The 12749-nt window shown below is 37.4% G+C and overlaps 1 protein-coding gene across 1 annotated transcript in view; it reads left to right on the top strand.

Annotated features, from left to right (window-relative positions):
• Elk (Eag-like K[+] channel) overlaps nt 1-12749 on the top strand; it is an 826503-nt gene that overhangs the window by 722455 nt on the left and 91299 nt on the right. Inside the window, exon 10 of the mRNA XM_068226348.1 lies at nt 12491-12744. Coding sequence (XP_068082449.1) covers nt 12491-12744 — 254 coding nt within the window. The remainder of the gene's footprint in view (nt 1-12490; nt 12745-12749) is intronic.

Here is a 12749-nt window from a genome sequence, read left to right as displayed (position 1 = left end):
GTGGGATCCTCAACAGCTCTGCCATCGGCTGTTATAGATGGCCTAGGCATCACTGAAGAGGCATACTAGGGAAATGAGGAGTGAGGTAGTTTCCCGTTGCTTTCCTTGCCGAGCCAGAGTTGCTATTACATATTAGTCTGCCAAGCCCACTGAAATGTATCAACCAACCATATGAGCAACATTTTCATACCATTCATAGCAGGGACTAACTGCATAAGGAATTAGCATTACTAACATCACTCATACCTCAGTCACTTTCATATTGTCAAAGCCAAGGATAAGACAGAGACAGATCTACAAAAGTAACAAAATTGCTCTAGCCTATACTAGAAGACATAGTGCACTGTAAACACTAGGTCCTCCCAGCAAAGGCATATTTAGTGTATAAGATAGTTTTCTTCAGTTGAAATATATTGAGAAGATTGTCTTATTGTCAGCTTGCCATATCTACTCAACATTTTCTTTAACTGTATCATTATTGCACAAAGTGTAAAGATATAAGAATTACACATAAGTCATACGTTGGTTAAGGAAATTGCATTCCAGGGTTGTTACCTTCACTGCCAGAATACTCTAAAGCTTCCATAAATCCCCTAAACATTGTTGTTAATGACATCCTGTAACATCCTTCTCTGATCTGCAAGGTCCATCTCTATGATATCCTTCCAGTGGGTTCTTGGTCTTTCGACCATTCATTTTCCTGCCACATGCCTCTCCAAGTTAGCATCAGCTGTCCCTTTTGGTTCTATCCTCATTACATGCCTGAACTTTCTCAAATTGAATGCGCTGACCCAATCTAACAATGTTGTCTCAATTTCAGCTTCCTTTCTTACCATGCCATTCCTTAAATTGTCCAGTTTTTGTTTCTAGAAATGTGGACCTCAGGAACTTCATCTCAGATGCCTGTAAACTTGATGAGTCCTCCTCAAAGTGTGTGCATTTTTCAGTACGATAGGTTAAGATTGGTATGAAGTATTAATTGAACATTACCAGCTTTGATTTTGTTGGTACTTTTGGGTCCCAGAGTAGTACTCTTATGTGCTGGCAAAAGTGAGAGCAGTTCTGCATTCTATTCGACATCTCCTTGTGGCTAGTGTGCCTCCAGAAGTTACACTGCTGAGGTGTGCAGAGTTTTCCACAGTTTCCATTGGATGGTTTCCTAACATGATGTTCGCTGCTTGTCTCTCTCTGTTTGTTGCCATCACTACTGTTTTGGCATTGCTTGTCTTAAGATTGAATTCCTGGAACTTATCTGTCTAGTCATTGAGTCTCAACTGTACATGTTCCTTAGTTTATCCCCAGATAATGATATCATCAACGAAAGATATTGCAATAATTTTACAGGAGGTTTTCTTGATGTTCTCCATAGTTTAATCCATGATGGTGATAAGCCATCATCTGTAATGCTGATAAGCGTTAATGGGGATAGTGCACCACCTTGCTGGACTCCACTTCTGTTCTGGAGCCAGGATAAATGTCCGTGACCAAATTGCACATACCTGGTACAGTGCTCATACAGCATCTGAACTTTTCTCACTAGTCGGTCTGGCACATTCCTCTTTCTCAGGCATTCCCATTCCTTCTGTCTTGCAATTCTCGTATGCCTTCTCAAAATCCAGGAAAACCCTGAGCAGATCTTTGCCTTTCACCCAATATTTCTCCATTAACATATGGACACTGAAGGGTAGGTTCATTGAGGACCTTCTTGGTCTGAAGCCATACTCCTCTAACTGTGTCTCTAAGATGACTTGCCATCTGCTCTCTAAGTTCTTCTTGAAAATTTGAAGCCCATGTGAAAGAGCATTATTCTCTGGTAGTTAGAGAGCATTTTTCATTATTTCCTTTCTTAAACAGGAGGGATAATGACACCCTTGCTCCAATCAGCAGGTATCTTGTCACCCTTTCACATTGCATTGAACACCATGTGTACCCACTGTAACCCACGGACTCCCTCTCTTCTAATCATGTTGTGCTGACTTCATAGATTCCTAGGAATTTCCCTCGCAACATCTTAAGTGCTGCTTCTGTTTCTACTCATGTAATGGGAGATTGCAGGTGTTCTGTACATATTTTACACATGGAAAATGGTTCCCATGACTTAATCTCAGTCCCCCAGTTTCAGTTTGAAGTAAGCAAAATAGGCTCTTTTCACAAAGTGTATATAACTTGTCTCCACTAAGGGAACGTGTACTCTCCACAAATGTAACAAAAAATGTCAGGGTAGTTAATACATTTTCTTCATGATGAAGCCATTTAGATATCTAAAAAGATGTAAAACATTCACAAACATGTAATTTACAGGTGCAGATCTATAATGTGTGGAAACAATAAATGAATGTTTGGTGAGAAATAAATGAATAATTGATCACAAATTTAACTACTGTATATCTAAAAGAAACTAGAGTTGCTAGAACAAAATGGAGAGCAGTTTTGGAATCAGTGGTGCAAACATACCGAGAATCGGTTTTAAAATTCCAGATACCACACCAAAAAGGTTTTTGTTTTGCAACTTACAAGTTGTTGAAGTCTGCAGTCCCAAGTAATACATTCTGAACTTAGTGAAGGCAATATCAAGAACATAAAAGAACAAATTTATACAATTTACTCCTTTCCAGTCTTGTGCTTGAACTTGGAATGTACAGTTTGATTTAACAGAATTATATTTTATGTCAACAAGGTTGATGTTTTGTGAGATGTTATGTTCAATTCTTGTCAAGTTAAAACATGGCTGTGTAATGGTGCATTTTCATTCAATTCTTATCATTTCAAATTTACAAAACTGACATTCTCTGAAAGCATTAGTAATCGGTAATTATTATTATTATTATTATTATTATTATTATTATTAGCACTGAAAATCAAAATTTTCATTTGTATGTTTAGGAATACTGGTATGAAAAGATAGGTTTATTATGTTTTCAATGAAAACACAATTTTCTACTACCCCTATGCTTTCCATCATTGTGGGTTTCTTCTTCATTCTTGTGTTCAGCTGATTCCTCTGCTACATTGCATTTCCTACATATATTGTCTCTTATTACTCCAATTCTGTGTAGGTTTTTTTTTCAGATGGCAGTGTCCTGTCAACAGTCCTACTACCCCTCTTATATTTTCTCTGCTGAGTTTCAACAGTTCTTTAGTATGCTTCTTGTTTGGTCCTTTTATCAGTTCCTCTGCGAGCCTGCATCCTGGAGTATTTTTCCAGTTCTCCATTTGTTTCTTTTTGCATCCATTTTCCTATGTAGTGTCGGGCTTGTCCATAGGAAATACCGCATACAGATTCTGGGCCTACAAAATGTGTTTCTGCCCCTTTCCTAGCCAGTTTATCTGCCTTTTTATTTCCTTCTATACCTGCTTGCCCTGGTACCCATATTATTTTGACAATGTTGTACTTTGAGAGCATCAGGAGAAGTGAATAGCAATACCAGACAATTCTGGATATTATCTGGACTGCTTCTAGTGTTTTAATTGCCGCTTGGCTGTCCACAAAAATGAAAATGTTCTTATTCCTATAGTTCATTTTCAGATTTTCTTCAAGACATGTTGTGATAGCTATCACTTCTGCTTGAAAGACTTTAGTGTGTTTGCCCAGGTTCATCTGGATTGATCTCTTAGGTCTTCCCCAGTTGATCCCTCCTCCTGTGCCATCCTCAGTCTTCGAGCCATCAGTCCACCACACTATATTATCTTCTTTTTCAGTATTCCATTTGTTGATATCCCAGTCTTCTTTATTTAATTGTCTGGGTCTCAAACAGTTTTCCAAAGTTGTACTTTGGTATCATATGATCAGAAGGCATGTGTAGAACTTCCTCTGTTATTAGTCTGTTAATTTTTACAGTGTGCTAGATTGGGTCTTTGTGCATTCCAGCACTCTGATTGTGCCAGTCTATATGAACTTATTCTAGCCTGTCCTTTTATGAAATTGCATAGTGATGGGAGGTCTAGTAAAGTATTCAACGGGCCGATGACCTTCAATGTTAGGCCCCTTAAAACAACAAGCAACAAGCAAAGTATTCAAGGCTTCTGTCGGCGATGTTCTCATAGCCCCAGTTATGGCAATGCATGCCATTCTCTGTAGGCTATTCAATCTACTACTGACTTTTCCTTAGCTTACTTTCTGCCACCAGATAATTGCAGCATAGGCCATCAACAGTCTAATGATAATTGTATATATCTACATTACCACTGATTGTCTTATGCCCCATGTCTTCTCGATGGCTCTTTTACATGCATACAGCAAGTTCTTGGCCCGGGTTATGTTCCTTTCTATATGTGGATTCCAGGTTAGATTTTTATGTACACCTATATATATATATATATATATATCTTTCCCTCTCTTTCCCTCTAATTTCCTCCTTCTTGTAAAAGGGACCAGAGTTATCTTGTTCGGTTTGACTGATAGTTGTTCTTTCCGACACCAGTTCTCCACAAGGTTAAGTGATCTTTGCATGAGGTCCTGGATAACGCTCATCACCTTATCTCGTACCACAATCACTAGGTCATCTGCTTATCCTTGTGTATAAAAACCTTGTTCGTTGAGCATAGCTATGATTTTGTTCACCACGAGGTTCCACAGCAGAGGAGAAAAAGCTCCTACCTCAGCACAGCCTTGGGTGGCCCTAAACGTCAGCATTTCTTCAAACAGGGTTGCTTTTATCTTCCTTCCATCTAAAATGGATTTAATCCATTTGGCGACGCTTTCACTCACTTTGCTCTTCTCCAATGCTTTGATCATAGAGTCATAGGTTGTATTGCTGAAGGCTCCTTCTATATCTAAAAATGCCGCAAGTGCAATTTCTTTATATTCTAAGCTTTCCTCTAGTTTACAAACCAACTGGTGGAGTGCTACTTCCGTGGATCTGCCAGGTCTATATGCAAACTAATTTTCATGAAACGTTGAGTTCAGTTGCACCGTTCTTCTGATATATTTATCCAGAATTTTCTCCATTGCTTTCAGCATGAAGGAGGGTAAACATAATGATCTGTATGCTTTGGCTTGGGCATAATTTGCCCTTCCAGGCTTAGGTACAAATACTGATTTAGCTTCAGACCATGATTTCAGCATGTACCTTAAAGGTAGACTAGCTCTGAAAAGGTCCGTCAGGGCTTTGACGAGTATCTCCTGCCCTCCTGTAGGAGTGTCAAAGTATCTCATCTGGCCCCGAAGCTTTATAGGATGAAACGTGTAATAGGAGTTGAATCATGGCTGAAAAATGATACAGGCCTAATGGATGCAGAAATTTTCTCACGGCACTGGAGTGTGTATAGTAGAGATAGGATAGGAATGGTGGGAGGGGGAATATTCATTCTGGTGAAAGAGGAATGTGTATGCTACGAAAAAGTTAAAGATGAGACACATGAAATTATAGGTGTAAGGCTCATTTCTAAAGATATTAGGCAACTTGATATATTTGGAGTGTACAGACCGGGAAAGGGTAGCACTGCCATGGATTTGGAATTATTTGATAGGATAGTCGGCTATGTGGGAAACGACATGGAAAGAAATGTGATTGTAGCAGGAGATCTCAATTTGCCAGATGTCAATTGGGAAGGAAATGCAAATGACAGGAAGCATGACCAACAAATGGCAAATAAGTTAATATGGGAAGGACAGCTGATTCAGAAAGTGATGGAACCAACCAGAGGGAAAAATATCCTGGATGTGGTGCTGATAAAACCAGATGAGCTCTATAGGGAAACTGAAGTAATAGATGGTATTAGTGATCATGAAGCTGTTTTTATCGTAGTTAAAAATAAATATGATAGAAAGGAAGGTCTTAAAAGTAGGACTGTTAGGCAGTACCATATGGCTGATAAAGCAGGCATGAGGCAGTTTCTAAAAAGTAAATATGATCGGTGGAAAATGGTAAATAAAAATGTAAACAGACTCTGGGATGGGTTTAAAGAAATTGTTGAGGAATGCGAAAACAGGTTTGTACCTTTAAGGATGGTAAGGAATGGTAAAGACCTACCTTATTATAATAGAGAAATAAAGAGACGAAGAAGGAGGTGCTGACTGTAAAAGAATAGAGTTAGAAATGGCTGTGGAAGTAAGGAGAAATAGAAGGAACTTACTAGAAAATTGAATCTAGCAAAGAAGGCAGCTAAGGATAACATGATGGCAAGCAAAATTGGCAGTCATACAAATTTTAGTGAAAAATGGAAGGGTATGTGTAGGTATTTTAAGGCAGAAACAGGTTCCAATAAGGACATTCCAGGGATAATTAATGAACAGGGAGAGTGTGTATGTGAGGATCTTCAAAAGGCAGAAGTATTCAGTCAGCAGTATGTAAAGATTGTTGGTTACAAGGATAATGTCCAGATAGAGGAGGAGACTAAGGCCAAAGAAGTATTAAAATTTACATGTGATAACAAGGACATTTACAATTAGATACAAAAGTTGAAAACTAGAAAAGCGGCTGGAATTGATCAGATTTCTGGGGATATACTAAAGACAATGGGTTGGGATATAGTACCATATCTGAAGTACTTATTTGATTATTGTTTGGTCAGAGGAGCTATACCAGATGAATGGAGAGTTGCTATAGTAGCCCCTGTGTATAAAGGAAAGGGTGATAGACATAAAACTGAAAATTACAAGCCAGTAAGTTTGATGTTTATTGTATGTAAGCTTTGGGAAAGCATTCTTTCTGATTATATTAGACATGTTTGTGAAATTAATAACTGATTCAATAGAAGGCAGTTCGGTTTTAGGAAAGGTTATTCCACCGAAGCTCAACTTGTAGGATTCCAGCAAGATATAGCAGATATCTTGGATTCTGAAGGTCAAATGAACTGTATCGCGATTGACCTGTCTAAAGCATTTGATAGTGTGGATCATGGGAGACTACTGGCAAAAATGAGTGCAATTGGACTAGACAAAAGAGTGACTGAATGGGTTGCTATATTTATAGAAAATAGATCTCAGAGAATTAGAGTAGGTGAAGCTTTATTTGACCCTGTAATAATTAAGAGGGGAATTCCTCAAGGCAGTATTATTGGACATTAATATTTTCTTATATATATAAATGATATTAGTTAAGGAGTGGAATCGGAGGTAAGGCTTTTTGTGGATGATGTTATTCTCTATAGAGTAATAAATAAGTTACAAGATTGTGAGCAACTGCAGCATGATCTCAAAAATGTTGTGCGATGGACAGCAGGCAATGGTATGTTGATAAACGGGATTAAAAGTCAGATTGTGAGTTTCAGGAAAAGTCCTCTCATTTTTAATTACCGCGTTGATGGGGTGAAAGTTCCTTTTGGGGATCGTTGTAATTATCTAGGTGTTAATATAAGGAAAGATCTTCATTGGGGTAATCACATAAATGGGATTGTAAATAAAGGGTACAGCTCTCTGCACATGGTTATGAGGGTGTTTAGGGGTTGTAGTAAGGATGTAAGGGAGTCTCTGGTAAGACCCCAACTAGAGTATGTTTCCAGTGTATGGGACCCTCACCAGGATTACCTGATTCAAGAACTGGAAAAAATCCTAAGAAATGCAGCTCGATTTGTTCTGGGTGATTTCCGACAAAAGAGTAGCGTTACAAAAATGTTACAAATTTTGGGTTGGCAGGAATTGAGAGAAAGATGAAGAGCTGCTCGACTAAGTGGTATGTGATACAATTCCTTTAGTTTTGCCAATTGCCACCTTCTCAATACAATAAAAATATATTACAAACTTACATATTTATTATGATGTTTATATGGTACATGTTTCGCTCCTTCTCGTGAGCATCATCAGCCAAACTATCATTAATCTAAGATTGTATAAGATCATAAAACAATTCTTTTGGTTCAAGATTACTCCTATAAAACTAATTGATAATCTTATAACATTTTAAAAGTCACACAACAATAAAACTATGTCTTAAGCTAACACTTTTTGTCTAAAATCTTCTTCAGTCTAACATTTTATTGCCGAAACTCATGTGGCGAATATCTTTTAAAATGTTGATGGCATGGAATGACATTAGTAGACGAATAAGTTTGAGTGGCGTTTATAAAAGTAGGAAAGATCACAATATGAAGAAAAAGTTGGAATTCAAGAGGACAAATTGGGGCAAATATTCATTTATAGAAAGGGGAGTTAGGGATTGGAATAACTTACCATGGGAGACATTCAATAAATTTCTAATTTCTTTGAAATCATTTAGGAAAAGCCTAGGAAAACAACAGATAGGGAATCTGCCACTTGGGCGACTGTCCTAAATGCAGTTCAGTATTGATTGATTGATTGATTGATTGATTGATTGATTGATAAATTGTCTATTTTACATGGTTATGTTTTATTATTCTGTTGGCACAGTTCCAGTGTGCTCTTCGAGTTCCGGTCTCTGTTCCAACCGTTTCTTCTTCTGTCATCTCTTCAGCCTCAGGAAAGTGACACACCATTAGTGTCTCCAGCGTGTCCTTACCCGCCTGAGTAAATGTCTTACCAGGTTTCTCCAGTGTCCCCACTTGATTTATATGGGTTGCTTTCAGAATCTTCTGGAGCCTTGCTGTTTTAGTGTGTGATTTCACTTTCTCACAGAACAGTCTCCAAGATTTTCTTGTTGCTTTCTGTATCTCTAGGTTATACTCAGTGAGTTTCCTATGATATACGTTCCACATACCATTTCTGGATGATATTCTATACAACATCCTAACCTCTATTTTTCACTTTCGCTAGTTTGTTGTTCCACCACCTTACTTTTTTAGTGTTTTTCTTTTCTTTGAGAGGACAGTTTTCATGGAATGAATCTATTATGGAGTCTTCTAATAGTTCCACTGCCTCATCCAATTCTTTCTGTCCTCTCATGTTAGTTGGAATTTTTTGTACAGCCTTCCCTAGAACTTCTCTGTATCTATCCCAGTTAGTTCTTTTTGGGTCTCTGTACATCTCAGTCCTACATAGTCACACATCTATTGCAAATTGGATGTGCTGGTGGTCTGCCAATGATGGTTCCTCCAGCACTTTCCAGTCTTTAATAAAGTTACCAATATGCATAGTGCTTAGCGTAATGTCATTGCAGGTTTAATATCCATCATCAATTATGACTTAAAAGTGGAACATTTTATGAATAGTTCTGTCGAGCTGAGATCTCCTCTATAAAATTTGGTCACATAATCACAGTGATTATCATCTGAAGTTTGGAGATATTATCGGAAGACAAATTTATCAAAAATCTCTTCATATGGTTTCCCTGCATATCAAAGCTAATTAGCATTTGCATGTTGAATTTCTGGCTGCTTGTAATTTGTGCATCTGTGCTTCAGTCAAAGTTTAGAAATATTAGATTGGCTGATAGTCCTTTTCATATTCCTTTTCCTTCTCTTGGTATTCAAAAGCAGTGGTGATTCCAGCAGGTTGGCTGGGAGGGTCTGGACCCACCCAAATATCCGAGCTTTTCAAATGATGAACAATCTCATAACTTAAAAAAAAAATTAACAACATGGAAACCACCCAGAAAATAAATGCCCTTGATGAGAATGTACTAATGTAATTTCTACTAATTGCATTGATTCTCAAAAAGTGATTAACCACAATTGCAGTTTCTATTAACAGAAACATAAACATCCTCATTGCCATGCACCATGCTGCTGCTGCTGTTGTAGGCATGTTGTCACTGCTTCAACACAGCATACACAACTGTTCAAATTCATTTTATTGGACACCTGTATAACAAAAAGTTCTATTGCCATGAAGTGAACAGAGTTCTACGTCCACCTTCCCAGCCTTCCATTGCATTGCTTCACTTGCATAATCACTAGTGTTATATTTGCATAAAATAATCATCTATAATTTGAAACCTTGGGGATTCACACACCTGACATTATGGGTGCATCACGTGGCATACAGTTATGGAAATCTGTTTTAATGACTTGTTCTGTGGGACTTGTGTTATCGTGATAATGATTTAGACTTTAGCAGTTAGAGGTCAAGAAACCTGTACTGCAAAACAGTATACTTTCAAAGTTCATTAGTATGTTCTTCTGCTACTATCTTATTCTTTGTTACTGAAGTTGATTTTGTAATTTTACAACATAATTTACTAGGTACATTTTTAATTAAAATTCTGTCTAAGAAAAAGTACAAACACTTTGAGACTTTATGTCTCTGATAGTGTTTCTAGCAATAAAATAACAAGAACAGAGTAAAATGGACCTCACTGCAGTAGTAAGCATGATTCCAAAGAGCTTAAAAAATGGAATCTTATTAATATAATACATTTTCTAAAAATAAGACAATGCATTTTTTGGGGGAAAATATTGGAACCATTCTGTTAAATACTGAAGTCTGATAGTGTGAATGCAATAATGACATATTAAAAATTATACTGTTTTTAAATTTGTATTCAAATGAGCATGCAATTAACTCTAAATTTGGACCCACTCAAAATATTCCTCTTAGAATTGCCACTATTCAGAGCCTTAAAATTGATTTAATTTCTCTATTACAAATCACATTGTGAATTTTAAAAACAATGTGATGTTAGATTAGTTCAAGAAGCTTTTGTTTGCTGTTTAATGCTTCCAATATACTGCTCCAAAGATAATCAAAAGACTGTCTCTAGTTTATTCAGTTCCTATCTTAAAACTGTTCTGACTAAATATTGTTTCTGATGGACTCCTGGTTGTTTCATAAATCAACCAAATTTATCATAAATTTTATGTAGAGCACCCATTGCATCTTTATTTTCTTGTAACAGAGTTCTTGCCAACTGCTTCACAGCATTAAGCCAAGGATACATGGTGGCCTTGGAAAAACCAGCCCATCCCCGATTGTTTCACTTGAGTCTGTATACAGTAATAATGGTATTGGTTTTATGTCCCACTAACTACACTATTATGGCTTTTGGAAACATGTAAGTGCTAGAATTTTGTCCTGCGGGAGTTTTTTACATGCCAGTAAATCTACAGACAAGAGGCTGACGTATTTGAGCACCTTCAAGTACCAATGGACTGAGCAAGGATCGAACCTGCCAAGTTGGGCTCAGAAGGCCACCTGAACTACTTAGCCCGGCAGTCTGCATACAAGCAATGCCAACACTGACGTTACCCCAAAGGAAGGAATTGTGTTATCACAGCCAATTGCAACATCCTTGTCATCACTTCGAGGAAGTGAACTGTGTCATTAGGACATATTTCCAGCTGTGCCGTGCAAGATGTATTCTTTTCAGCAAAGAATAGCAATGCCCATCTGTATGTGCCTACCAGTTTCATTAAGGAAACACAAGAAGAGTTTACAACAAAATTTCCTTGTGTTGTTGTTCTAACAAATATTTAGTGAATAAGTGGCGTTCAACTGTCTCTGTTACAAACATGAATGAAACATCACTCCCTCCATTTTTATGTCTACTGTGGTTGGGGAAATTCAAGCACAGATGCTTAGAAGCTCAAAAAAGTCAACGCGTAACTTTCAGTACAAGTGCAAGTTTCTCACATTTCGTATCAAAATGTTACTCACACTCTACGCACAAAGCCCTACAAAATGTCAAGTGCGTGAGCTACAGAAGGGAGACAAAGAAAATACATGTGTTGTTGCACCTGGCTCCTGGTAACAATTCTGAACAAACTGTTAGATCCGATGCTTTATTTCATGATGGATGATGCTTGGTTTCATCCCTCAGGAGATGTGAATGCTAAAATCACCAGATACTGTTCAATCAACAATCCTCACAGCCACATTATCCATCAACAACCCCTTCACAAAAATAAAAATAAATAATAATAAATAAATAAATAAATAAATAAATAAATAAATAAATAAATAAATAAATAAATGAAGGTGTGGTATGAAGTTTCCCCAACACCTACAGTATTGTGACACCCATATTTTTTCAGACAATGAACAGTCGTGAATACATGAAAATTATTGAGGGATTCTGTGCACAACTGATGTCTGATGAATACGAATGCATGTTTTTCCAACAGGGTGACTTGTCACACTTCTCATTTGTCACTGACAGGAGAAGTATTAATGAACTATTCACTGAAGAACAAACTGTTAGCAAAGGTTTGTGTCCACCACTATCGCGAGACATATCCATGTGTGACTTTTATCTGTAAAGTGCTTTGAAAGGGAAAGTGTGTTCATATAATATAAGAACTCTGCAAGATCTGAAAGAAAATATTGGGACTGAACTTCAAAGAATGGATGCTAATTGGATTGACTGGAATATATGACAGTATGCTAAGGTATGCACAAAGGTGCATTGAGGCACAAGGAGACCATTTCCAGCACATTGTCTAATCAGTGAGTATATAATAATCTTCAGATTTCCTGTACAGCATCCAAGACCTATACCTACTTCACTTTCAAGATGTTAGCCCAAACAAAGGGAGTAGTGTGATGTCAGCATTGGACTTCTTTGTATGCAGACTTGAGTGAAGTGAGTGAAGATGCGCTAGTTTTTCCTGGTTCACCCTGTAAAACTGCATATCTATCATCACTTAGATGTGAAATGCATTATTGGAATGCTCTTTTTCATAAATTTTTTTCTTTCAGGTAAAGGTGACTTATTTGGCACAGATATAAGTATGTATCTACAGCCTTCAAGTAATGGCCTTGTAGTCAGTACATGTGATATTCTGACTAAATCGAGCTGTGATGTGAAAGCACTAACCTACTGTGACCTCAAGTGCATAAATATACAAGGCCTAATAGAAGTTCTGAGACTGTATCCAGAATATCAGCAAGAGTTTGTTCATGATATAAAGCAAGACTTAACATATAACATGAGAGAGGGCTATGAAGCAGAGGTGAG

This window comes from Anabrus simplex, chromosome 2, assembly GCF_040414725.1.
Source record: "Anabrus simplex isolate iqAnaSimp1 chromosome 2, ASM4041472v1, whole genome shotgun sequence".
Classification (NCBI taxonomy): Eukaryota; Metazoa; Arthropoda; class Insecta; order Orthoptera; family Tettigoniidae; genus Anabrus; species Anabrus simplex.
Note: the sequence above shows the minus strand (reverse complement) of the source record. Positions and strands in the feature narration are given on the sequence as shown.